Consider the following 24,972-nt stretch of genomic DNA (forward strand, 5'->3'; position numbering starts at 1 on the left):
CTGCTTCCCTTACCCCCCCCCCCCCCCACCGCCACCCCGCTCCTCCTCCCCAGAAAAGAACCAAACTAAACAAAAAAGAATTACGTAGCCCCAAATGCCTAAATGCCGTGGTTAAGAAGCCTGCACTACAGTTTTGGTTTTTGTCTTTTCCCCCCACCCCCTTCCCCAAATACGTCATGTCATGGCACTCATCTTCTCAGAGCCCTCCATTGGCTCCGAGTCTCATTCAGAGTAAAAAGCAAAATTCTTACAATAGTCTGCAAGGCCCTACAGTATCTGGTCCTCTTTACCTCTTGGACTTCATCTTGGTCCGTCTGTTCCAGCCATCCTAACCTCCTTGCTGTTCTCTGACCACGCCAGGCCTTCTCCCACTCAGGGGTCTGGGAACCGGCAGCCCTCTCTGTCTTTGCTTATATCTGCTCAGTGAGCCTTCCCTAATCAATGGCATTAATATTGCCACCCACCTCTCCTCCCCCTGGCACACCCAGTCCATATACCCCTTTCCCCCTCTTCTTTTGCTTTAACACTTTACCGTCTAACATTCCATAAAATGTATTTGTATCATGTTTATTACCTTTTCTATTGACAGTCCTCTCCCCTCCTTCTGTAGAAGAATATAAGCTGCAAAAGGGAAGAGTTGTTTTTTTTGTTTGTTTGTTTTTTTAACTGGTGGGTCTTAAGTGCCTGAAACTGCTTGGCACAAAACAAACACTCTAAATATCTGTTGAATTAGTGAATAACAATTTAGCTGTTCTGTTTCCTTTAATAGATTTTAGATGATTTTAATGTCTCTATACTTTTCTAAAATTTCTCATATTTGTAATATATAGGCACTATTTTTATAATAGAAAAAGTAAAATAAGTATAATGAATTTTGTGCTGGTTAAACATTTCGTCTTTTATTGGCAAAATTAAAATATACCCTGTTTTATCCATCTTTAAAATTTTCAAATGTTAGGTTTCTGAATCAGCATATAAAATGAATATGATCTTAGTTTTGTTAATACATGTAAATCTTCACATATAAAAGATTAAACTTATTTTTTATTTTCAAAGGACTATGATTTAATCTCCAGAGAACCAAAAGCTTTTGTATTTGAGGGAAAAGTGCGTGGTCCTATTGTTGTTCCCACGGCAGGAGAGGAAGCGTCTGGGAATTCCAGCAATTTAAGAAAAGGAGTTGTAATGAAGGCGACTGTGTCTCCTAAAGGAGATGAAGATAATAAGAAACCAGCCTGTGCGGATCTGGCAAAAGAAGACATTAAAGATAATGACAGAACATTACAACAGCAGCTAGGTGATCAAAATAGAACTATTTCATCGGGCCATGGCTTAAACAATGATATTGTGAAGGCCTTGGACCGAATTACGTTGCGGAATATTCCTTCTCGAACAGCCCCGGGTTTTACTGCAGGAATGAAGGGCTACAGTCTCCCTGTCACTGCCCTTACATGCGCTAACGCATGTTCACACGTGGCTACTTGTGGGAATGTTCTGTTTGAGGGAAGAACTGTTCAGCTAGGCAAGCTTTGCTGTACTGGAGTCGAAACTGAGGATGATGAAGACACTGAGTCTACTGCGTCAGCGGAACAAGCATTAGTTGAAGTTCCTGGTGGACCAACACTCCATGATTCAGATCTTTATATTGAGATTGTGAAAAGTACAAAGTCTGTCCCAGAATATTCAGAGGTGGCTTATCCTGATTATTTTGGTCACATTCCTCCTCCATTCAAAGAGCCTATTTTGGAAAGGCCTTACGGTGTACAAAGGTGAGTTGCAGATTTCCTCTTCCTCATAAACAAGATCATTGTCAAAATATGGAGCATGCTGAAAAAAACTGCTTTGGGTATTTAGGAAGAAAATTACTCTTGATTAAAGTTAGTGTTGGCAGAGCCCCCTCACCTGCCCGCTTGTATCCCTCACAAGCATCCTGTAGTAATAAATCTACTTCTTGCCTATCAAAAGAAAAAAAATAAAGTTAGTGTCATTTTTTATCCTGCTTTGGAAATTTTGCATTGTTTTGAAATTGTCTGTATGGGTTTACTTTATTTTCTAAGTTCATTACCTATTCAGAAGAAGCCAGCATAATAAACCTGACCATTGTACAATTTAGAAATTTTCTATTTAGAATGATTCTGAAAATATAAAACGATTGTTTAGTAATCTTTGAAAAAATATTATATTAGTTATATATTAATTTAGTAATTTAATTATTATTTGAACTTGATTTAGGTATATAATCTAAAAATAGCAATATGGGCAGCATTATTTTGTTGTAAAATTTGGAATTGGAAATATACAATATAAAAATTTGGGATTCATAGGACTGAACTTATTAAATATTGCCAATTAATTTTAAAAATTATGGTTAGTATTATCTGTTGTCAACTAGTGAATATTGGGCACATAAATACATTTTTGGTGCAACTTGACTATTTTCAGAGATTATGATTAAGGGTTTGTGATGGTGGCTTACCAGTACTTAAGAACATTTATATGTTCTTGCTATGAGTATGGTATGTAATGATGAAGGAAGACATTACTGTGCATATTTGATCCTCTTTAGACTTTGAGCTCCTTTAAGGCAACACCTGTGTCTTATTTATTTTTTATATTTAGTATATAATATAATTAATCATTTTTTACTTGGCAACTTAGTATATGTTTAATGCTACCAGTTGACTCCTTGATCCATAGGTATGGAATCACATACAACATAGCATCAGAACAAGGGACTGACTTTGCTGGGACGTGGGGTGGGCCTTTGCCTTGTCATCCACCGGTTGTATCACAGACTGCATCACCCAGAGGCGACGGGCCTCTTGGAGTGCTGGAGTGGCCTTCAGAAGGCACAGATGAAGCTCCAACTCAGAGGAAATACTCTGCAAGGATGGGCTGCAGTCTTACAGGATGCAGTATAGGCACTAAGTTAGAAACTTCCATTTGGTTCTGTATCCCCAGTAGAAAGACTAATGGGTCTGGGAAGCAGGAGGTGGAAACAGAAATAGTCCTGCTTACTGTAGCTCACAGTGTCCCGCTGGGGAACTTTGTGCAGGCGTGTGTCCCTGCACCTCTGAGCTCTGCAGCGTTAGTAGTCCTAGTCCCAAAGTGGGTGTAGTCTTTCCACAGGGGACATAGCAAGGGTACAGTTTGACTGCAAGCTGTGGTTGCCAGTGATTTACTTTAGTCTCTTGTGTCTAGGACCAGCAGACAGGACCCAGATCAGCTAAAGGAGGTAGGATTGCTTCTACACAATGGCAGCAGGTTGACTATGGATGGCACTCAAGTGATCCACTAACTTTAAGTGTGAGTGGACACATGATGGCCACCCTGGAATGAGGATGATATGATTTCCAGGGTCTCAGACACCTAAGGAATGTTTGGGTCACTTAATCACATCAGCTACCAAGACCTGCAGAGGTGTGATAGGTGAGACAGAAGGGAATTTTGATAGATATCAGAGGATGGAGATGAGTTGCAGCCCTGAGAATAATTGCAGTGATGGATGGGGACAGCATTTGTCCTGCTCATGTTTTTCTTCTAAGTGTCTCCTTAGTAGAGGCCCACAGGAACTGTGGAGCAGCTGCTCTCCAAAGATGGGTGGAGAAGTGGATCCATGCAGCACAAGGGTGGGCTGTGGCAGCCATGGCAATGAGTTTCTCATCTCTACCTTCCTGAGAGAACCTGCTGTGAGGCTTTTGGTTGCCCCCAGCCTTCAGCCACTGTATTTTGGAGATCCCTTGCAGTATTATTGCTGAGACCATGTCCTCCCTGCATTGCTTCAGCCATTGGCTGACCATGATGGTGGTACTAGAGCTGAGCCATTCCTGACCAATGCGGGGATCTGATCATAGGCAGTCTTTGCTCTGTGGCTTCTTGTTGGCATGGTCGAGACTTTTGCAGAGCTGCACTGCAGTGTGAGGCTCTCCTACTCAGTGTTGTCTCCCTTCCCAGAGGTAAAATCTGCTTTTTGGACAGACCTTAAGGCCTTTCACGCCTAACTACTGCTCCCTCTCCCCTTTGTTTTTCACATGTGTTTCCCCTAATAGATCTCTTGCACAGTTGGCTGCAAGAGATTGTGATTGTGTCTGGCATTTGCTTTTTGAAGGACCTGAACTGACATGCCTGGCATGAGTCAGAATCAGTCAGCAGCTAGATTTTTCTCCTTTTCATCATCACCGCTTAGCCTCTCTATCTCCTGAAAGTCAAAGATGTCATCTTGGCTACAGAAAGCACTTCCTGAACTTTAAGTGTTCTTTAAATGCTGAGAGCAAGTTTCCTCATTAAATTGCCTCAGTCTGAAAGTTTTAATTTTCCTTATTAGCCTATAATATCTGAAGTAAGATTAGAAGGAAGGAAGATTGTGCAATTGGGCTATAACTATTATATAGGTCTCTGATTCTCAGCCTTAATTTAACTACCAAGGATCCTTCTTATTTCCCCTCATGGACTTTGTTATGAAAGTTTTTCTCAGTCAAGATTCTTATTTAAGTATTTTACCCATTTGTGCTAATAAAAGACATAAATTCCTGCTAAGCAGAGCCTCTGATTAACATTAGATCACCTTTTCAGTTGATACGTTTATTGATATTGATAAGTAAAGAAACTTGTTTTAATTAAGTGTAGCTGTACTGCAAATAAATGTATCATGGCCACGAATAGTTGTTATACCTACTCTGTGGGTTTTCAAAATGTCTGTGCTGCAGGTGGGGAGCTACACCCTCAACTCTGGTGGCCTTGTCCTCTTTGAGCAGCTTTTTCTAGTGTTGGGCTTTGTCATTGCCTGGCTGGGTCTTTAAGAGAGGATTATTCCACCCACAGTCCCATAGTCTACTTGCTGTCTCCCCAGGACTGTGCCTTTCCTGGTAGAGGAGAAGTTTATACCGACTGGAATTACTGTGGCTCTTCTCAGTCCTCCTCTCTTTCTTCATATTTATGGTGAATTCTTTCACCTCATTCCTGAAACACAGACATTGCAATTGCTTTACTCATCTAATCAACAGATTAGGAGTTCGACCTCTTGAGTATATTAGGCCACCTTCAGATTTTTTTCCTGAAGTAATGGACTTTTTCTGTTGCCTCTCTACACAGGGTAATGTACCACGGAGTTTGTTATGTTATTCAAACCAAAGCTTTAAAATATAATTTTGAAACTAAACAGCATGATAAATGATAAAAAAGGTCACTCAGAGTTGGGATATGTGTTTTAAAGTTGGGTGTGTTGGTGCAAGTTAAAGTGCATAGGAGATTGAGCTCAAGGAAATGAAAACACAGAAAACCCAATGATTTACAACCCGGTTTCCTGCATCCACTCTGGAAAATTTACAATGAGAAAAGTAGGACCGTAAAACACCTTGGAGGGTTAGATGATCTATTTCTCCTGGAACTTTCAAAGATTTCTTACCCCACTGATTTTCATCACCTTGATAAAAATATTTTTGTGCCTTCTGATTTGTTACAACAGAAATAAGTCAGAAATTATGAAGTAATCTAACCTTTGCTAGTCTTTTTTGCTGCATCATTATATATTTTGTGTGACTGTGAGTGTTGCAAAGAACACCTTTCATCTTATTTGTCATAATTTCCATTTTCATATCATTTGTCAAAATTTCCATGGGTGTCAGATATTTGATGTGAGGCAGGAATATAACTATGTCAATGAAACCAAACAGTTTATTTAGATGTGTAGGACTTTCCCCAGTAATGTTAATTGCTTTAGATATAACTAATGCAAGAAATATATACTTAAAATGTTTCTGAATTATCAATACATACTAGGCAGCAGTACTCTCATTTGAGGGTTGTTACTCTTTTTCTCCTTATTTTATGTACTCTGCAAATATTTGTCAAGTATTTATGTGGAATTTGTGGTGGGCAGTGTCATCCTGATGCAGGGAGATGCAATGTGTTAAAGCTTCTTTTCTCCCATCATTTTTGAATAACGGGTAGAAAACTTCAGAATTATTTGTTCCTTCAGGTGACATTAATTTGAGACTGGAAGAACAAATGCCTGTAGTGGCAATACTTGGACAATTGGACTTGAGAGTGCTGAGGCCATGTGGCATGGTGAGGCGTTTTGGCAGGTCAGGATACTCTGAAAAGCAAGTCGAAACACATGGATTCTAGACTGGGCTCTCCCACTGACTCTGTGTGTGTATATTTGAGCAAATAACTTTATTTCTCCAGATACCAATTTTCTTAACTAAAAGCAGATCACTGTTTTTTGAAACCGTGGGTTGATGTCCATTAGTAGCCAGTATTGAAAGAGAAAATAACAGTGTGTCACACCTAGTGCAGCCAGGTATTGTTTTATAAACTTTTTGTTTCAGCTGTGTGTGTGTGTATGTGTGTGTGCGCTTGCGTGCGTGTGTGTGTATGTAGGGTTGTGATTTTTTAAATGTATTTCTTGAAGGTCACGATCAAGAAAGTTTGATAATTCATCTAGACCAGGGATAGCAAACTATGGCCCACAAGTCACATACAGCTTACTGCCTATTTATGTTCAGCCCACCAGCGAAGAATGGTTTTTATATGTTTAAATGGCTCAAAAATATCCAAAGAAAAATAATATTTTGTAACACATTAAAATTATATGAAATTCATGTTTGTGTCCATAAATAAAGTTTTATTGGAACACAGCCAGTCCTATTTGTTTATGTACCACCTATGGCTGTTTTTTCACCAGAGTGGCAAGGTTAAATAGTAGTGACAGAGACCATGTGCCTTGCAAATCCTAAACTATTTACTGTCTGACCCTATATAGGAAAAGTTGCTGACCCCTGTAGCTAGGTAGTCTGAAGGCTTTATGGTTCTGTATTTGTAATAAAATATCAAATATGGGCCAGGTAATAGGTATTACTAAAATACTCAGAAGTGCTTCCTTTTTTTTGAAATATATTGAGGATATTGATTCTAGTTTGTTTATCTTATTTGCCTCATCTTCTGAAACTTATTTTTTGAGCAAATGATAAACATTTTGTAAATGTCAACTTTTAGCTCAGTCCCTATCTGAGTGCAGTAACATTGTAAATGATGTCAGAATTGATGAGGGTTTACTATTTTATCATTTTCAGAAAAGGAAGCATTAGATCCCTTAAAATTATTCAGTGAAAATATATTTTTGCCATTTTGAATTTCTACTTTGTGATAATCTTTCTTGTATGTAATCACTGATCTTTTTAAAAGAAAGTACAATAAATGAATAAAATTTCATTAAAAATCTCTTCACCTCATTTGGAAGGGGAAAAATCCGTTATAAGATTCATATCTCAATGTGGATAATGCACTGACATTTAAAAAAAATTATTGTAAATACATAATGATGATTACTTGAAATCCATATTTTGGTTTAAGTTGGATCAAAAATTAAAATGAAGCATCTGAGTTTAAAGTGTGCTTAGCATTTTTTGGTGTATTTTCCTTGTATTCATATTACATAAAATTAGCATTTTGATTTTCTTCGCATTGTTTTTCTGTGTGTTTTAGAAAAATTGCCTGGCTGTATTTTATAATAATAGATATTTTATTATAAAATATAATTCATGTTACCTTGTTTTAAAAAAGCATTTAAGGTATTTTGCGAAAATACTTTCAGCAAAATAAAATGAAAAAAATGGCAAAGAAACGCGGTGACTCTTAACCCCAGAAATATGTTCAGCATTTTTCAAAGTAAGAGACATTTTTTTTTTTTAACTGGAGTATAATTGCTTTACAATGTTATGTTAGTTTCTGCTGTGCAACGAAGTGAATCAGCTCTATGTACATATGTATCCCCTCCCTCGTGGACCTCCCTCCCCCCATCCCAACATGCAAATTAAAATGTACTGAGATATCATTTCCCACATATCAAAAATTGGCTAAAATGTAGAAGCTTGACAGTATATTCTATTGATGAGGCTGTGGAGAAACAGGCTCTCACATACATTGATAGTGGGATTTTCAATTGATAATACCTCTTGTAGAGGGCAGTCTGACAGAGTCTATCAAAATTAAATTCCTTTGACACATTAATCCCACATCTGAAAATTTATGATATATATATATATACGATATATATGTACATATACACATGTAATTTGCACATCTATGTTCAAAGTTTTTCATTGTAGCATTGTTTTGAGATTGGAAGCAACTCAAATGCCCATCGGTCAGAGACTAGTTAAATAAATTATGGTATATCCATTCTATGAATACTTTGCAATGATTAAAAAACAAAAAGATCTCTGTACACTGATAGAAAGAGCTACAAGATGTATTATTAAATAGAATAATCAAGGTGCTTGCAGAAGGAAAGTAATAAAAGTAGTTAACTGGATAAATGAACAGTGTGGGTTGTGTTGAAAGTGAGAGTCTTCATTTTATACTTTTATGTAATATTTGATTTTTGTACCAGGTCAATATATTACCTGTTAAGAAATTTAAAATTAAAAACCTAGGTGAAGGAATTGTGGCAAAAGCAAAATACGGAAAGCAAAACCTTGGATTTCTTTATATCACGTTTAGAATGGTTCATGTACTTCTGGAATGGAGATAATAGAAGTGTTAGTAGGAGCAACACTAGCAGAAAACTTTTATATTGGGTGGTTTTTACGGGCCAGACACAGAAATAAGTAAAAAGCACTTTGTATGCGTGTGTATATGCTTATAAATTATGTCATTTAATGGTATAACAGCTCTATGAGGAAATTGCAATTATTTCTCCTGTTTTATGGAAGACTGTGCTGACACTTAGCATTCTTGAGGAACTTATCCAAGGTAACACTGCTAACAAATGACAGAGCCAAGAGTCAGCCTGGTCTACGTCATGAGCCTGTCCTGTTAGGCATTCATACATAGTGATCATATATGTGTGGTTATACCATACTCAGGAAGAATATCTTCTACGGGTCCTCAGAGAACACTTATGTAATGAACAACATATCGCATAATATCCTGATGGTTGAGTAAATATAGCAATGAGGTGTACTAAATTGTTTCTCATAATGTTGTTCTGTATTGGTTGAAACCTAACAAAAGTACAATTTTGGTGTTGGCCACATATCATGTGAACTTTTGAGTATTTACTAGACTGAATGGGCTGCAAATTTTTCAGACTGCCTTGCACAAATTATTTTCTTCTGAGCCAAGCCTTTGATGATGAATGTCAAAAAGTTTGAGGTTATAGTCCCCAAGGGTACCTAGAAAATATTTATTGTTTTGTTTTGACTAGAGAGCCATATATTTTAATAGGCAGCTGAGGTAAAGTAACGAAGGATTGATGTCTTTTATGAAAGCTGTGCTGCTTAACACAAATGTATGAATAAAAGGCTAATTGTCCTCTTTATTAATGAGGTCTGAGGGCAGGGCAAGATTTCCCTTAGGTATTAGTTTTAGGTCTAATCTAAATTTAATATAAATGGGGAGTTATATCTCCTAAAATGCAGTGTCAGAGGTTGAAAACCAGTGGCCTGTAGGCCATATTCAACTTGCTCGTGATTTTAGCTTCACTTGCAGAGGTTTTTGTTTTTGTTTTTTAACTGAATGCCAACATTTAACATTTGAGAGATCCCACACAGAGATCCAAGTTTCTGCTGTTTCTCGGAAAATTTGTATGACATCCTTAACCTCTGTTTCCTACCTGGCAACATTCAGTTGTTTTTAGACAGAGCCTGCGTTCCCCAATTTTCCACAGGTCTCCTCAGGTACATCACCTGCTGGCCCTGTAGGTGTCGAGCTTTTTTACCTTGTTTTACATTACAGAACATTGCTGTAGAACTGAGCTACAAAAATGCTCAGTTCAAAAGCTATATCAGCCTTTTAATACCATTTTCCTTAAGTAAGGCCCCAAACTTTTGTATGTATTAATTTTTTGCACATTTGTGGTAGATATCAACCTTAAGGTTTAATAAATTATTTTGACAAATGGATGTATTTAGTCATTCACCATACTTGAACACTTGTGTTTTTTGCTATGGTACGTATGTAAGTGCCATCTCTTTCATTGTTGGAGATCTGGTTGATATAAATTTTGGATTTGTTATTATTATAATTAATAGCTTTTTAAAAGTTTGTTTCTTTAGAAAGAATTTGACTTTTGAAAATTACGACATTGACTCTAAATCAAGGATTTATATCATAATCCTTTGATACTGGGTTTATTTCTTGATATACTGCTTTGTGAATGATGAGTTATTTTTTGTAAAATAAAAATTAATAAATTATGCTTAACTGCGTAACTGCTAGATTAAGAATTTCTATGTAGAAAAGCATAATAGACATTCAAGATTTTATTTTTCGAAAACTATTGGCCTTGTAGCTAGTTATTTTCTGTAACTCAGACTTTTAAAATACTGTTTTTTGTCTTGTTATGAATTGATTTTTTTTTTGTACACAAAATATGTAGAGGAGTGATCATTTTTATTTTAAGAAATATTTTTATCATTTTATACTTTTTTATCCAAAACTTACTTGGGAGATAATAATGAATTTTGGTCAAACTTCTTTTTTATGATTTCAGGACAAAAATTGCCCAAGATATTGAGAGGCTAATACATCAGAGTGATATAATAGATCGAGTGGTATATGACTTAGATAACCCAAAGTAAGTATGCTTTTTGTTTCTTTGTTTTACTTTTATTGGTTTTATTCCTACTGTAAAATTTCAGTGTTCTTTTAAAAGACAAAAAAATAGAGTTAACTTCCACCTAGTTAACCCTCACTACGTTTTGATCTTTTAGCAGAGATGTAATGGTAATGTAAATCATGTTTATTTACTTAAATTGAATATATCGCAAGCTTTTATTTGATCTTAGGTGGGCTTTTAATGGTTTTAATAAGGGAAAGGTCACAAACTGATGCTTTGTTTTTAAAAACTGAAATTACCTCCACTTAAGAGAGTGGAGATACCACATGAATGCTGCAATTTTGTCCTGTAATACTGAGCCTTCATTTCCGTAGGACAACAAATTACCATCCCCTTTAGAAGGAACATATGCTTCCTACCTCTCCACAGTCCCCACTTCTCTCTTTTGTCTCTTACTGCTTACAATCTGCTTCAGTCCTTTAAGTTACTTGCCTGACCTTTGAAGCCATTTGTTTGTGATCCTTGATGTTTTAACATCACTTCCAATTTAGGATTATCACTGGTACCATTGTATTTTATGGTTCAAATATAAGTGAATAAGTGAAAATGAAAAATGATGAAGGTGACTACTATTTATCAAATAAGAAATTTAATCAGCCTGCACGTGGGTTTTCCCTCTCCCTCAACATTCTAATATTTTGGGGAAGTTTCATATTTCAGTAGTCTCATTTGGAAGAAATAAAACATATTAAAAAGATTTTTGTTAGAGAGTTAGGGTAAAGTTATGTCAGAGCTAATGACTGAATTTGAAATAATATTCTCAAAAATGAAAAACAAATCTATCTTATTCATAACTTCTTAGTTATTTCTAAAATTTTGTGATTAACACTGACTATAAATGTGGGAACAAATCTCTACTCGTAATTATAATTGTTTTGTCTATAAATATTAGCCGAAGTTTGTATTTTGCTTGTGTTGGTTTTGTTCTTTGGTTTAAAAATAATGAGGAGGGTGAGGCAGCAATAATGGTGTATTTTTAATCTGTAGTGTAGTTTTATTTTTTGCTCAGTTGTTTAAATGCAATGTATTTTATTATTCTTACTTTAAAATTTCATTTAGTTATAGCACTCCAGAAGAAGGAGATATTTTGAAGTTTAACTCCAAATTTGAATCTGGGAATCTGCGCAAAGTAATTCAAATTAGAAAGTAAGTCATTAAGAATTTTCCCATTTTGTATGTGCACAGATTATTTTCCTAATTTTCATCAAATTTGTTTATTTTCTGTTTTCAGAAATGAATATGACCTTATTCTGAACTCAGATATAAATAGTAATCATTATCATCAGTGGTTTTACTTTGAAGTCAGTGGAATGCGACCAAGCATTGCTTATAGGTTCAACATCATTAACTGTGAAAAGTCCAACAGTCAATTTAATTATGGTAAGACAGAAAGTTTTCTTTCCCAATTTAGAGGGCATGCAGGCATTGTAACTGAAGGATAGAAGTTTTTAAAAAATTACTAATGTTTTTTAAAAGTTTCAGTGTTCTTTTGTTTTTTCTAGTTTTCAAAATTCAGATATTTATGCAAGATTTGACATAAACTAAGCTTTGCTTTGTTGGTGAAAAGAGTTACCCTTATAAAAGCAAGCCCTTTAAAATGTAATAAGTGGGGCTTCCCTGGTGGCGCAGTGGTTGAGAGTCCGCCTGCCGATGCAGGGGACATGGGTTCGTGCCCCTGTCCGGGAAGATCCCACATGCCACGGAGTGGCTGGGCCCGTGAGCCATGGCTGCTGAGCCTGCGCGTCCGGAGCCTGTGCTCCACAACGGGAGTGGCCACAACAGTGAGAGGTCTGCATACCGCAAAAAACAAAACAAAATAAAACAAACAAACAAATGTAATAAGTGAGGTTGATTTCATCCAAATTGAATACAACTATAAAGATTTATTATGTATGCTGCTTAAAATCAAGTTTTTAATAAAGTCTGTTCATCCAGAAGAGAATTACATAAAGCAGTCTCTTCTTTACTGTTTATTTTGAATAGATTCATAAAAAGTTAAAGTATTATAGAAGTTGCAGAAAGGTTCCATGTTCTCTTCACCAGATTTCCTCTCATGGTTACATGTTACATAGCTGTACTGGAATACCAAAGCCAGGGTTTCAAAAACTAGTGCTATAGGTAGATGGCATTTTTACTAACTGTATTTATCTATTCACTTTTATAAAATAGTACCTAACTACTTTAAGCTTCATTAAAGTATTTTAATTTTTACACTTAAAAGCACACATTTTGGAGTGGTACTTCTGTATTAAAAAAAAACTATACTTCTGTTTGATAATTTTTTCCTTTAGTGTCATTTTAAATTTAAAATGAATAAAATTCTGTAAAACTAAATCAAAACAATGAGACAGATGGCTGCTTTAGTTTTTAAGTTTCTCCTGCCCTTTGGGTATTTTTGTATGTATATCATCCTTTCCAAACCCACTTTGTGGAGAATTTGGAAAACACAGTGTTGTTAAGAAAATTAAAACCATCAACAGTACATCATCCAGAGAAACTTATTTTGTTTATTTTTTATAAATTTTATTTATTTATTTATTTATTTATTTATTTATTTATTTATGGCTGCGTTGGGTCTTATTTCGGTGAGCAGGGGCTACTCTTCGTTGTGGTGCACGGGCTTCTTATTGCAGTGGCTTCTCTTGTTGCAGAGCACGGGCTCTAGGCACATGGGCTTCAGTAGTTGTGGCACGTGGGCTCTAGAGTGCAGGCTCAGTAGTTGTGACACACAGGCTTAGTTGCTCTGTGGCATGTGGGATCTTCCTGGATCAGGGCTGGCACCCATGTCCCCTGCATTGGCAGGCGGATTCTTAACCACTGTGCCACCAGGGTAGCCCGAGAAACTTACTTTAATGTTTGTTGTTTCTTTCCAGCTTTTAAAATAATGCAGTATGTGATTTTTCCATGCATATAGTTATGTATTTATTTAAAAAAATAATGCTCACAACCCATGCAGTTTCATAGTCTGTATTTTAACCAACCATTATATTTATGTTGTCAGGATTTTTCTGGTTATTAAATATCCATCTGAAGCAGAGTTTAATGGACATCCTATGGAAGTTCTGTAACTCATTTATCCAAACATTCTTTTGTTGGACTTGTTTTTTTTTCCCTTCCAGTTTTATTGAGATATAACCGACCCTACAGCACTGTATAACTTTAAAGTGTACAGCATTATGGTTTGACTTATATCATGAAATGACTACAATGTTTAGTGAACCTATTACAATTTAAGTTGTTTCTAATTATTTTCTATTTTAAATACTACTGAGATAAACATTGTACTAAATATTTGTGTGTATAATAGTTTAGTTACACATTCACAGAAGTGGAATTTCTTTGTCTGCCAGCTGTAAATGTGTGGTTTTTTTTGTTTTTTTTTTTGTTTTTTTTCTGATTAAGAACAGTGGATCTTATGGGATCCACTGTCCAAATTAGGGAATTTGGTAAAGGAAATACACTTTAGAGAAGAATCTCTAAGAAATGAAGAGAAGAAAAAAATCCGCTGTTTAGCATTTTGTTAGTCATCCTTAAACTTATTCACATTCACATAATTTTAAAATTAAATTTTACCCTTTTATAGATTTGGAATCACAATATGAAAACTCATTTGTAAACTATATTTTTAAACTACACAACATATTGTAAAAACATTTCCCTGTGTCATTACATATTTTCAGCAACATCATTACTAATGTTTGTATAGTATTCTGTTGAGTGATGTACAATAATTATTTAAATGATAACAGATTGATGAGAATTTGTCTTTTTCAACATTTCAAAATTAGGAGCTGTGTTGCAATAGATATGCTTAATTATTTTTTTGTGTGTATGTTTCTGATTATTGCTTTGCCATAAATTCCTCCAAGTAGAATTTCTCAAAGGAAATGAACTTATGTTGGTGAAGCCTAGGGAAAATGGGTCAGCTTCTTTGAAGTGCATTTGATAGTATGATTTTAGTGTTTATATTTAACTTCATCCATGCAGGATTTATTTTGTTATATTCTGTGAATTGGGATCTAACGTAATCCTATCGTTTGTAGTTAAGCAGCTTTAGCGGAACTAATTCTTTCTCAAAAGAGTTTTAAACTGTTGTTGATGAATTCATTGAGTTGTCGGACGTTTACATTTGTAACTCATTTGCAACTGTATTCCTGACCCACTAGTAAAAACAAGATAGGGAACATCACTCAGAAGACATTGTACATTGTTGCCCTGTTATAATTGTTATAGAAAATGGTCAGTTTAGAAAAAAACAGATTAGAAACTGGTTTAAGGTATCACACTATTGCTTATTCATAATTTCTGACTTTCTGAATTTGGGTGGAATTATTCTGACCTGTTAGTTATACTGTGTATCCCTTTTGGTTTGAAACACCACAACTCTGGCAAGCTGTGGCCTTCACAATATACTAGCATTTGTTTGGGGGCTGTGTGTTGCTCTAGCACCACTTGATTTTGATTATTCTGACCTTTCAGTCTTGTGTAACATCATTGTTGCTCTAGAACCATTTTGTTTTTTAAATTATTTTGACTTTATAATATAGTTTAACATCCTGTAGTCTTTTTCAAAAACAGTTTAACAACTTTTTCTAACTTTATTTTTCCTGAATAGTTTATTCTGAATATCATTCTGAGTAATTTTATCAAGTGCCCCAAATTTCCATTGCATTAAACTTATAATGTGGGAGAAATTGGATTTCTTATATTGTATTCGATCTTGCCACTTAGGAACATGGTGTATTTGTTTACTCAAGTTTTTTATGTTCTCACCTAAATTTTTTAGTTTTCTTTTTGTAAGTTCCATATATTTCTTAAGTATACCTTCATTCTTAAGTATTTTATGTATTTCTTTTTTCTGTTGTGAAAGAGTACTTCTCCCTATTTTCAAGCTTGTTATTATTTATAATTAAGAAAGCTAAGGATTTTTATATGTTTACTTGAAAATCAGACTCCTTAGTTTCTTATTAGTTCTCATAGTTTCTCAGTTGATATTTTGAATTTTCTTGGTAGGTCCCTAGAATTTCTCCTTATCCCTAGTTATATCGTATATGTTTCATTGCTTGACTGGAACTTTGAGATTGTTTAAACTAAAAGGAGACTTTGGGCATCCTTGTTTGATTTTGAATTTAGTGTGAGTGCTGTGTGTGTGTGTGTGTGTGTGTGTGTGTGTGTGTGTGTGTGTGTATTGTGTGGGTGGGGAGGTTGGGTGTGGAGGTGCCCCGCGGCATGCGGGGTCTTAGTTCCCCGACCAGGGATCGCACCCGTGCCTCCTGCATTGGGAGCGTGAAGTCTTAACCTGCTGGACCGCCAGGGAAATCCTGCTAGTATTTATGTTATGTATGTCAGCTCGTTTTGGGATACATATTCTTTCTTATACTAAAGAATTGCTATTTTTACCGAATTTTTAAAAATCAGAAATATTTTATTTCACTTTTTGCATTTATCAGTGTGACCATATAATGCTGTGAGCTGTTAATGTGCTGTATTATAATTATTTAATAATGTTTCTATTAGTAAACCATCCTTGAGTTTCAGAAATTAGTCTGTTTTGCCCTGTGAGTTAATCTTTAATACAAATATTTTGCATTTGTTAGTATTTTGTTTAAAGGTGTTTATATCATTGGTCATAAGTTAGACAAAGCAATTTCCTGACTGGAGGACTATCTTTTTATAGTTTTGGAAGCAGGCTAATGCTAACATTGAACACTTTTATTTCCCTACCCAGTGTTCTGGAGCAGTTTAAATAGCATTTATATGTTTTCATGAAACTTGGAAATAATGCACCTCTAAAGTAGTCTGATTCTGTGCCCCTTTTTGGGGGGAGAGGGAGCATCTGGATAACTTCTTCAGTTTTATGTGACTCCATATAGTCTAGTTTTCTATTTTTTACTGAGGCAGTCTTGATGATTTATTTTTTCTTACACAGGTGACATTTAGATTTTCAGAATTCACTAGCAGAGAGTTGTATGCAATATCTGTAGTATGTGTACTTGCATATCCCCTTGTTTGCTTTCCTTTTTGTGTGTGTGTGCATAAAACGTAATTTGTTTTATTATACTATTGTAAAAACCTGGCTCTTAGTTTTATTCATTATTTCCTTTAAAAGTTTTTTTTTTTTTAATTTATTAATTTCGCCCTTGTCTTCCCTGCAGGTTGATATTTTTTCTCTTTCTAACTTCTGGTTTATTTGCTTAAATTTATTTAAGTTTATTTTCGTTTGATGATCAAGCATTTAGGGTTTTTTTTAAATTGAGGTATGGTTGATTTACAATATTATATTAATTTTAGGTGTACAGCATAGTGATTCAAAATTTTTATAAATTATAATCCATTTATAGTTTTTAAAAATATTGATTCTGATCCCTGTGTTGTACAATATCCTTGATGCTTAATTGTTTTATACATAGCACTTTGTACCTCTTAATCCCCTGCCCCTATCTTGCCCCTCCCACCTCCCCTCTCCCCACTGGTAACCTAGTTTGTTTGTTCACAATATCTGTGATTCTGTTTCTTTTTGTGTTCACTAGTTTGTTTTATTTTTTATATTCCACATATACATGATAAAATACAGTATTTGTCTTTCTCTGTCTGGCTTATTTCACTGAGCATAATACCCTCCTAGTCCATCCATGTTGTTGTAAATGGCAAATTTTATTCTTTTTTTTTTATGGCTGAGTAGTATTCCATTTGTGTGTGTGTGTGTGTGTGTGTGTGTGTGTGTGTGTGTGTGTGTATACACCACATCTTCTTTATCCATTCATCTGTTCATGGGCAGTTAGGTTGCTTCCATATCTTGGCTATTGTAAATAATATGAATATTGGGGTGCATGCTTATTTTGGGGCTCCCGGTCTGTTCCATTGATCTGTGTATCCATGTTTGTGCCAGTACCATACTGTTTTGATTACTGAAGCTTTGTAGTGTAGTGTGAAGTCAGGGAGTGTGGTACCTCCAGCTTGTTCTTCTCTTTCAAGATTGTTTTGGCTATTCAGGGTCTTTTATGTTTCCATACAAATTTTAAATTTATTTGTCCCAGTTCTGTGAACAATGCCATTGGTATTTTGATAGGGATTGCGTTAAATCTGTAGATTGCCTTGGGTAGTATGGTTATTTTAACAATACTGATTCTTCCAATCCATGAACATGATGTGTCTCTCCATCTGTGTCTTCTTCAGTTTCATCAGTGTCCTTTTGTTTTTTGAGTACAGGTCTTTTACCTCCTTAGGTAGGTTTATTCCTAGGTATTTTATTCTGTTTTGATGCATTGGTACATGGAATTGTTTCCTTAATTTCTCTTTCTGACAGTTCGTTGTTAGTGTATAGAAATGCAACAGACTTCTATATATTAATTTTGAATCCTGCAACTTTACTGAATTCATTGAAGAGCTCTAGTCGTTTTTTGGTGGCATCTTTAGGATTTTCTATATATAATGTCATGTCATTTGCAAACAATGACAGTTTTACTTTCTGTTTTCCAATTTGGATTCCTTTTATTACTCTTTGTTATCTGAAAGCTGTGGCTAGGACTTCTAATACTATATTGAATAAAAGTGAGGAGAGTGGGCATCCTTGTCTTGTTTCTGATCTTAGAGGAAATGCTTTCAGCTTTTCATCATTGAGTAAGATGTTAGCTGTGGGCTAATAATATATGGGCTTTATTATGTTGAGGTCTGTTCCCTCTGTACCCACTTCATGTAGAGATTTTATCATAAGTGGATGTTGAAATTTGTCAAAAGCTTTTTCTGCATCTTTTGAGATGATCATATTGTTTTTATTCTTCAGTTTGTCAATGTGGTGTATCACATTGATTGATTTGTGGATATCGAACCATCCTTGCATCCCTGCAATAAATCCCACTTGATAATGGTGTATGGTCTCCTTTTAACATATTGTTGGATTCAGTTTGCTAATACTTTGTTGAGGATTATTGAGTCTATGTTCATCAGTGATATTAGCTTGTAATTTTCTTATTTTGTGATCTCTTTGTCTGATTTTGGTGTCAGGGTGATGCTAGCCTCATAGAATGATTTCAGAAGTATTCCTTCCTCAGCAACTTTTTAGAATAGTTTGAGAAGGATAGGTGTTAGCTCTTCTCTAAATGTTTGGTGGAATTCATCTGTGAAGCTATCTGGTCCAGGACTTTTGTTTTTTGGGAGTTTTTAAATTACTGATTCAATTTCGTTATGGGTAATTGCTCTGTTTATGCTTTCTATTCCTTCTTGGTTCAATCTTGGGAGATTGTACATTTCTGGAATTTGTCCATTTCTTCTAGTTTGTACATTTTACTGGCATATCTCTTATGATTCTTTTTATTTCTGTGGTGTTGCTTATAAATTCTCCCTTTTTATTTCTGATTTTTATTGATTTGGGCCCTCTTTTTTTCTCAATGAGTCTGGCTAAAAGTTTATCAATTTTGTTTATTTTTTCAAAGAACCAGCTTTTAGTTTCACTGATATTTTCTGTTGTTTTTTTTAGTCTCTATTTTATTAATTCTTGATCTTTATGATTTCTTTCCTTCTACTAACTTTGGATTTTGTTTGTTCTTTTTCCTTTAGGTGTAAGGTTAGGGTGTTTTTTTGTTTGTTTTTTGGTTTAAAGTTAGGTTGTTTATTTGAGATTTTTCTTGTTTCCTTAGGTAAGCTGTATCGCTTTAAAATTCCCTATTAGAAGTGCTTGTGTTGCGTTGTATAGATTTTGGATTTATTGTGTTTTTGTTTTCATTTGTCTCCAGGTTTTTTTTTTCTTCAGTGATCCATTGGTTGTTTAGGAGCATAGTGTTTAGCCTCCATGTGTTTGTGTTTTTGGCAGGTTTTTTTTTTTTGTAGTCTCATGGCATTGTGGTCAAAAAAGATGCTTGATATTATTTCAACTTTCTTAAATTTACCGAGGCCTGTTTTGTGGCCTAGCGTGTGATCTGTCCTGTAGAACGTTCCATATGCACTTGAAAAGAGTGTGTTATCTGCTGCTTTTGGACAGAGTGTTCTATATATATCTATTAAGTCCATCTGCTCTAATGTGTCATTTAAGGGTAGTGTTACCTTATTGATTTTCTGTCTGGATGATCTGTCCATTGATGTAAGTGGATGTTAATGTCCACTACTAATATTGTGTTATAGTTGATTTCTCCCTTTATGTCTGTTAATATTTGCTCTTTGTGTTTAGGTGCTCCTATGTTGGATGCATATATATTTGTAATTGTTATATTTTCTTCTTGGATTGATCCCCTGATCATTATATGATATCCTTCTTTGTCTCTTGTCACAGTCTTTGTTTTAAAATCTATTTTGTCTCATACAGGTATTGCTACCCTGGCTTTCTTTTAATTTCCATTTGCATGGAATACCTTTTTCCATCTCCTCACTTTCAATCTGTTTGTGTCTTTGGATATGAAGTGAGTCTCTTGTAGACAGCATATATTACAGGTCTTGTTTTTGCATCCATTCAGCTGCTCTCTGTCTTTTGATTAGAGCATTTATTACATTTATATTTAAAGTAATTATTGATACTTATGTACTTACTGCCACTGTGTTAATTGTTTTTGAGCTGTTTTTGTAGGTCTTTTTTTTTGTTCTCTTCCCCTATGATCTGATGACTATCTTTAGTGTTATGTTTGGATTCCTTTTTCTTTTGTGTATGTATCTATTATAGATTTTTGTTTTGTTGTTACCATGAGGTTTATATGTAGCAATCTATATTTATATACATGATTATTTTAGGTTGTTGATCTCTTAATTTCAAATGCATTGTAACAACCATGTATTTGTACTCTTCTTTCCTCACAATTACCATTTTCGATATCATATATATTTGACATCTGTTTGTTTTGTGTCTTCCTTAACTGCTTATTGTGGATATAGCTTATTTTACTGCTTTTGTCTTTTAACCTTCCTACTAGCTCTGTATATGTTGTTTTACTACCTTTACTGTATGTTTGCCTTTACTGATGAGCTTTTTCCTTTCATAATTTTCATGTTCCTAGTTGTAGCCTTTTCTTTTTCACTTAGAGAAGTCCTTTTAACATTTCTTGTAAAGCTGGTTTGTTGGTACTGAACTCTTTTAGCTTTTGCTTGTCTGCAAAACATTTGATCTCTCCATCAAATCAGAATGAGAGCCTTGCCAGGTAGAATATTCTTGATTGTAGGTTTTTCCCTTTCATCATTTTAAATATATCATGCCACTCCATTCTGGCCTGCAGAGTTTCTGCTGAAAAGTCAGCTGATAGTCTTATGGGAGTTCCCTTTTATGTAAATTAGTGCTTTTTCCTTGCTCCTTTTAATATTCTCTCCTTTTAAAATGTTTTTTGCCATTTTAATAACATTGTTTCTTGGTGTGGTCCTCTTTTGGTTGATCCTGTTTGGGACTCTGTGCTTTCTGCACTGGGATGTCTGTATTCTTTCACAGGTTAGGGAAATTTTCAGTGGTTATTTCTTCAAATGTGTTATTTGCTCCTTTGTCTCTTCCTTTTGGGATCCCTATAATGTGAATCCTAGTATGCTCAATGTTCCTGTACAGAGCCCCAGAGGTCTCTGACTGTCCTTATTTCTTTTTATTCTTTTTTCTGTTCAGCATCAGTGATTTCCACTATTCTTGTCTTCCAGGTTGTTGATCCTTTTCCTGTGTATCATTTAGTCTTCTATTGATTCCTTATAGTGTAATTTTTGTTTTATTTATTGTGTTCTTCATCTCAGTTTGGTTGTTCTTTATATTTTCCAACTCTTTGTTAAAAACTTATAATTTCCTGCCCTGTGCATCTTTACTTCTCCTGAGTTCTTTCATCATCCTTATGATCATTACCTTGAACTCTTTCTTGGGTAGATTGCCTATATTTACTTCACTTTGTTCTTCTTTTGGGGTTTTATCTTATTCCTTCATTTGAAACGTGTTCCTCTGTCAACTTATTTTGCCTAAGTTGCTGTTTCTGTTTTTATGTATCTGGTATGTTGGTTATGTTTCCTGACCTTAGAAAAGTACCCTTTAGTAGGAGATGTTCTATGCGCCCCAGCTGTGTACTTCTCTCTGGTCACTAGAACTGTGTGCTCTAGTGGTGCCTCCTATATGGGCTTTTGGGGTCCTTCTATTGTGGTGGGCTGACCACTGTGGGTGGACTGGTAGGTGTGGCTGGCCCCTGGTCTGGTTGGTTGCCAAGCCCTGCCTTGTGTGGAGGCTGCCAGCCACTGATTGGTAGGGCTGGGTCGTGAGGTGGCTGGTTGTGGAAGCCCAGGGGGCCTTAGGGCTAGTGCTGGCTCACTGGTGGACAGAGCTGGGGTCCAGGAGATCCTGGGGCCAGTGCTGACTTACTGGTGGCTGAAGCCAGGTCTTGGAGCTGGTTTTGGCCTTACTGTCCAGCAGAGCTGGGTCCTGGGGTCTGGCTAGAGGGCCCAGGGGTCCCAGAGCTGGTGTCAGACCACTGGAGGGTGGGGCTGGTTCCTGATACAGCTGACTGCAGGGTTTGGGGTGTCCTGAAACTTGTCTTGGCTTTCTGGTAGGTGGGACTAGGGCCCAACTGTCCCAGGTCTGGTGCTGGCCTGCTAGTGGTTGGGATGGGTCCTGCCCTGGCAGGCTTCAGGGCTGAGGTTGTCCTGGGGCTGGTGAGTGCCCACTCGTGGGTGAGACTGGTCTTGAGGCTAGAGTAGGCTTGTTTTGGGGCAGGGGCTGGGCCCACTGGGTCCTGGGGCTGGTGCCTGTCCAGTGGTATGTGAGGCTGGTCCTGAGGCCAGTGTCAGCTTCCTGCTGGTAGGTGGAGTTGGGTCTTGGAATCTCTGCCTGTAGGGCCCTTGGGGTCCCAGATCTAGTGCCTGCACACTGGTGTGTGGGGCCAGGTCCTGGGCCCTCTGGTGGGAAAAGCCGTGTCTGGGGCAGCTGTCTGTTCAGGGGCTCTTAAGGCAGCCTGCCTGTTGGTGGGTGGGGGTATGTCTTGGCCCAGTTAGTTGCTTGGCCTCAGGTGTCGCAGAACTGGTGACTACAGGCTGTTGAGTCCTGGGGTCCTGGGGCTAATAAGCTAGAGGGAGGATTCCACAGTGATACTTGCCAGCACCAGTGTCTGATAGAACGAGCACCCAAAGATGGCAACCCCCAGTGTCTGTGTCCTTAGGGTGAGCTCCAGTTGCCTCTTTCCTCTCTGGGAGACTTCTCAAGATCAGCAGTTAGGTCTGACCCAGGCTCCTTTCAAATTACTTCTTTTTCCCTGGGCCCTGGAATGTGTGAGATTTTGTGTGTGTCCTTTAGGAGTAGAGTCTGTTTCCCACAGCCATCCAGCCCCCCTGAATTTAAGCCCTGCTAGCCTTCAAAGCCAAACATTCTCAAGGCTTGTTTCCTGGCACAGGACTCCTGGGCTAGGGAGCCTCATGTGGGGCTTAGACCCCTTGCTCCCTGGGGAGAACCTCTGCAATTGTATTCTCCTGTTTGTGGATTGCCCACTGAGGGGCATGTGTCTTGACTATACCATGACTCTCCCCCTCCTACCCGTCTCTTTTTGGTTCTTCTTTATATCTTTAGTTGTAGAAGATCTTTTCTGGTAGGTTCTAGTCTTTTTCATAGGTGGTTCTGCAGATAGTTGTGATTTTGGTGTGCCCCTGAGAGGAGGTGAGCTCAGGGTCTTTCTACTCTGCCATGTTGGGAAGTCTCCTGCAAGCATTTAGGTTTGGGATTTGTTCTCGATTACAACTTAATTCTGTATCCCCTCCCCACCAGATTTTGATACTAAGACCTCCCTGTAATTTTCTAGATGACTTCTAATTGTGTTTGGTTTTGGTATCCCTTTTGGCCCAAGAATTATTTAGAAAAGGGTTTGTTATATTTTTAGTTGGTTAAATTATTTTGGCTATAATTTTTCTCATTGCATTCAAATTTTAATCAGTTTTGTTCATAGATGTGAAATTTATGATTTGAAATAATTTTTATGGCTTAATATCTGATCAGTTTTAGTGTTCACAGGTTCTTGGAAAATATGTATTCTTTGTTGGCAACATAATTTAACGTACATTGTTAAGTTTATTGTTATAAATTTGTTTATTCCGTTTTCTGTATCCTTTTTATTTTTTATCTTGTCTACTTGCCCAAGGCTTAAGAAAACCCAACAGTCTTTCACTTCTATTATGTTTCTGTCAATGCCTCATTTAAAATGAGGTATTTAAAATATATACATTTTTTTTTCTATTTTAATGCTGTATCATTTGGCACATAGACATTTATAACTTTTCCTGTTCCTTTTGTGTATACCCATTAACAGTAGAAAATAGTCACATTCATTCCATTCAGTATCTTTTGCCCAGAATTGTATTTTTATATTATATTGATTTGAATTTGTTTGATACATCTTTGCTGATTGTTTTTGTAAATAGAGGTTGCATTTTGTTCGACCCTTGCCTTTTAAAATGTGATTTTAACCTATTTAAAATTCTTTTTATAATTGATACTTTTTTAATGTTTTCTATTTTTGCTGTTCTTTATTTTCTTTATGTGTTATTCTTTAAGGGCCTACAAGGTATAGTACAACATTTCTTTTAGATGTGGGAAACCAAAATATGTATATATGAAAATAGATTGTGAGGCATATTCTGTACTGGATTTCTTTCAGTCCTGCTCCATCTGTCTTAAGTTTAGTAGAGATTCCTCCCAGATTCTGACAAGAAGTTGTCTGTTGTGAGTCTTTTATTTTCCTATACTTGTAAGTATTTAACTAGGAGGTTGGTAGAAGCTGTAGACAGAGTTGTTAGGTAGACGTAAGTTTCAAATGAACTCTACTATTAGATTTGTTAGGGTAATGCAACATACAGCAAATCTTGGTTTGTCTGAACATCAATAGAGTTAGAAGAAGGGAGAGACCAATATTTTAGTAAATTAGAATTCAACATTTTAAGAAATGATAACCAGCTATGTAGTTAATGTTAATTGTCATGAGATTCATATTGAATTCACTTCAGGGATGGTAATGATGACTGAAGATATTTGCAGTGGAAGCATCTTCAGCTGGAAGAATTTATTTAATTGCCATGCATGATTGAAGTCAGGAAATAATATTAATTAGGAAATTGTAAAAAAAAATTTTTTCCCCATTGGGACATGCTGCTTGGGGGAGTATTTAAATGTTGGTTCTTCTAGCAGATGTGCCCAATAGAGGTCTTGTTCTTTGTCAGTGTCCCTCAAAAAAGAGCAGAATTATAGTTTCTTTTGTTTCACAAGTTGCCCTTTTCTTGGAGAATTTTTAGGTGATTCTATTAAATATTAGTTTTCTTAGTTTTCTCACAATGAATGATCTTATTTGTAAATTTGTATATGAGAATTTATACCACTATATACTACTGATATATCTGTTGTAATCCGTCATTCCCTCCCCCTCCTCGGCCCCCCC

At 36.1% G+C, this 24,972-nt stretch overlaps 1 protein-coding gene across 2 annotated transcripts in view; it reads left to right on the forward strand.

The window, feature by feature from the left end:
- The window catches only part of AGTPBP1 (ATP/GTP binding carboxypeptidase 1), a 171,944-nt gene that overhangs the window by 95,742 nt on the left and 51,230 nt on the right, over nucleotides 1-24,972 (forward strand). For both annotated transcript variants that reach the window (XM_007456113.1, XM_007456114.1), the window contains 4 exons: nucleotides 1,057-1,769; nucleotides 10,496-10,579; nucleotides 11,681-11,767; nucleotides 11,853-12,001. In XM_007456113.1, coding sequence (XP_007456175.1) covers nucleotides 1,057-1,769; nucleotides 10,496-10,579; nucleotides 11,681-11,767; nucleotides 11,853-12,001 — 1,033 coding nt within the window. The remainder of the gene's footprint in view (nucleotides 1-1,056; nucleotides 1,770-10,495; nucleotides 10,580-11,680; nucleotides 11,768-11,852; nucleotides 12,002-24,972) is intronic.

This window comes from Lipotes vexillifer, unplaced genomic scaffold, assembly GCF_000442215.2.
Source record: "Lipotes vexillifer unplaced genomic scaffold, Lipotes_vexillifer_v1.1 scaffold806, whole genome shotgun sequence".
Lineage (NCBI taxonomy): Eukaryota > Metazoa > Chordata > Mammalia > Artiodactyla > Lipotidae > Lipotes > Lipotes vexillifer.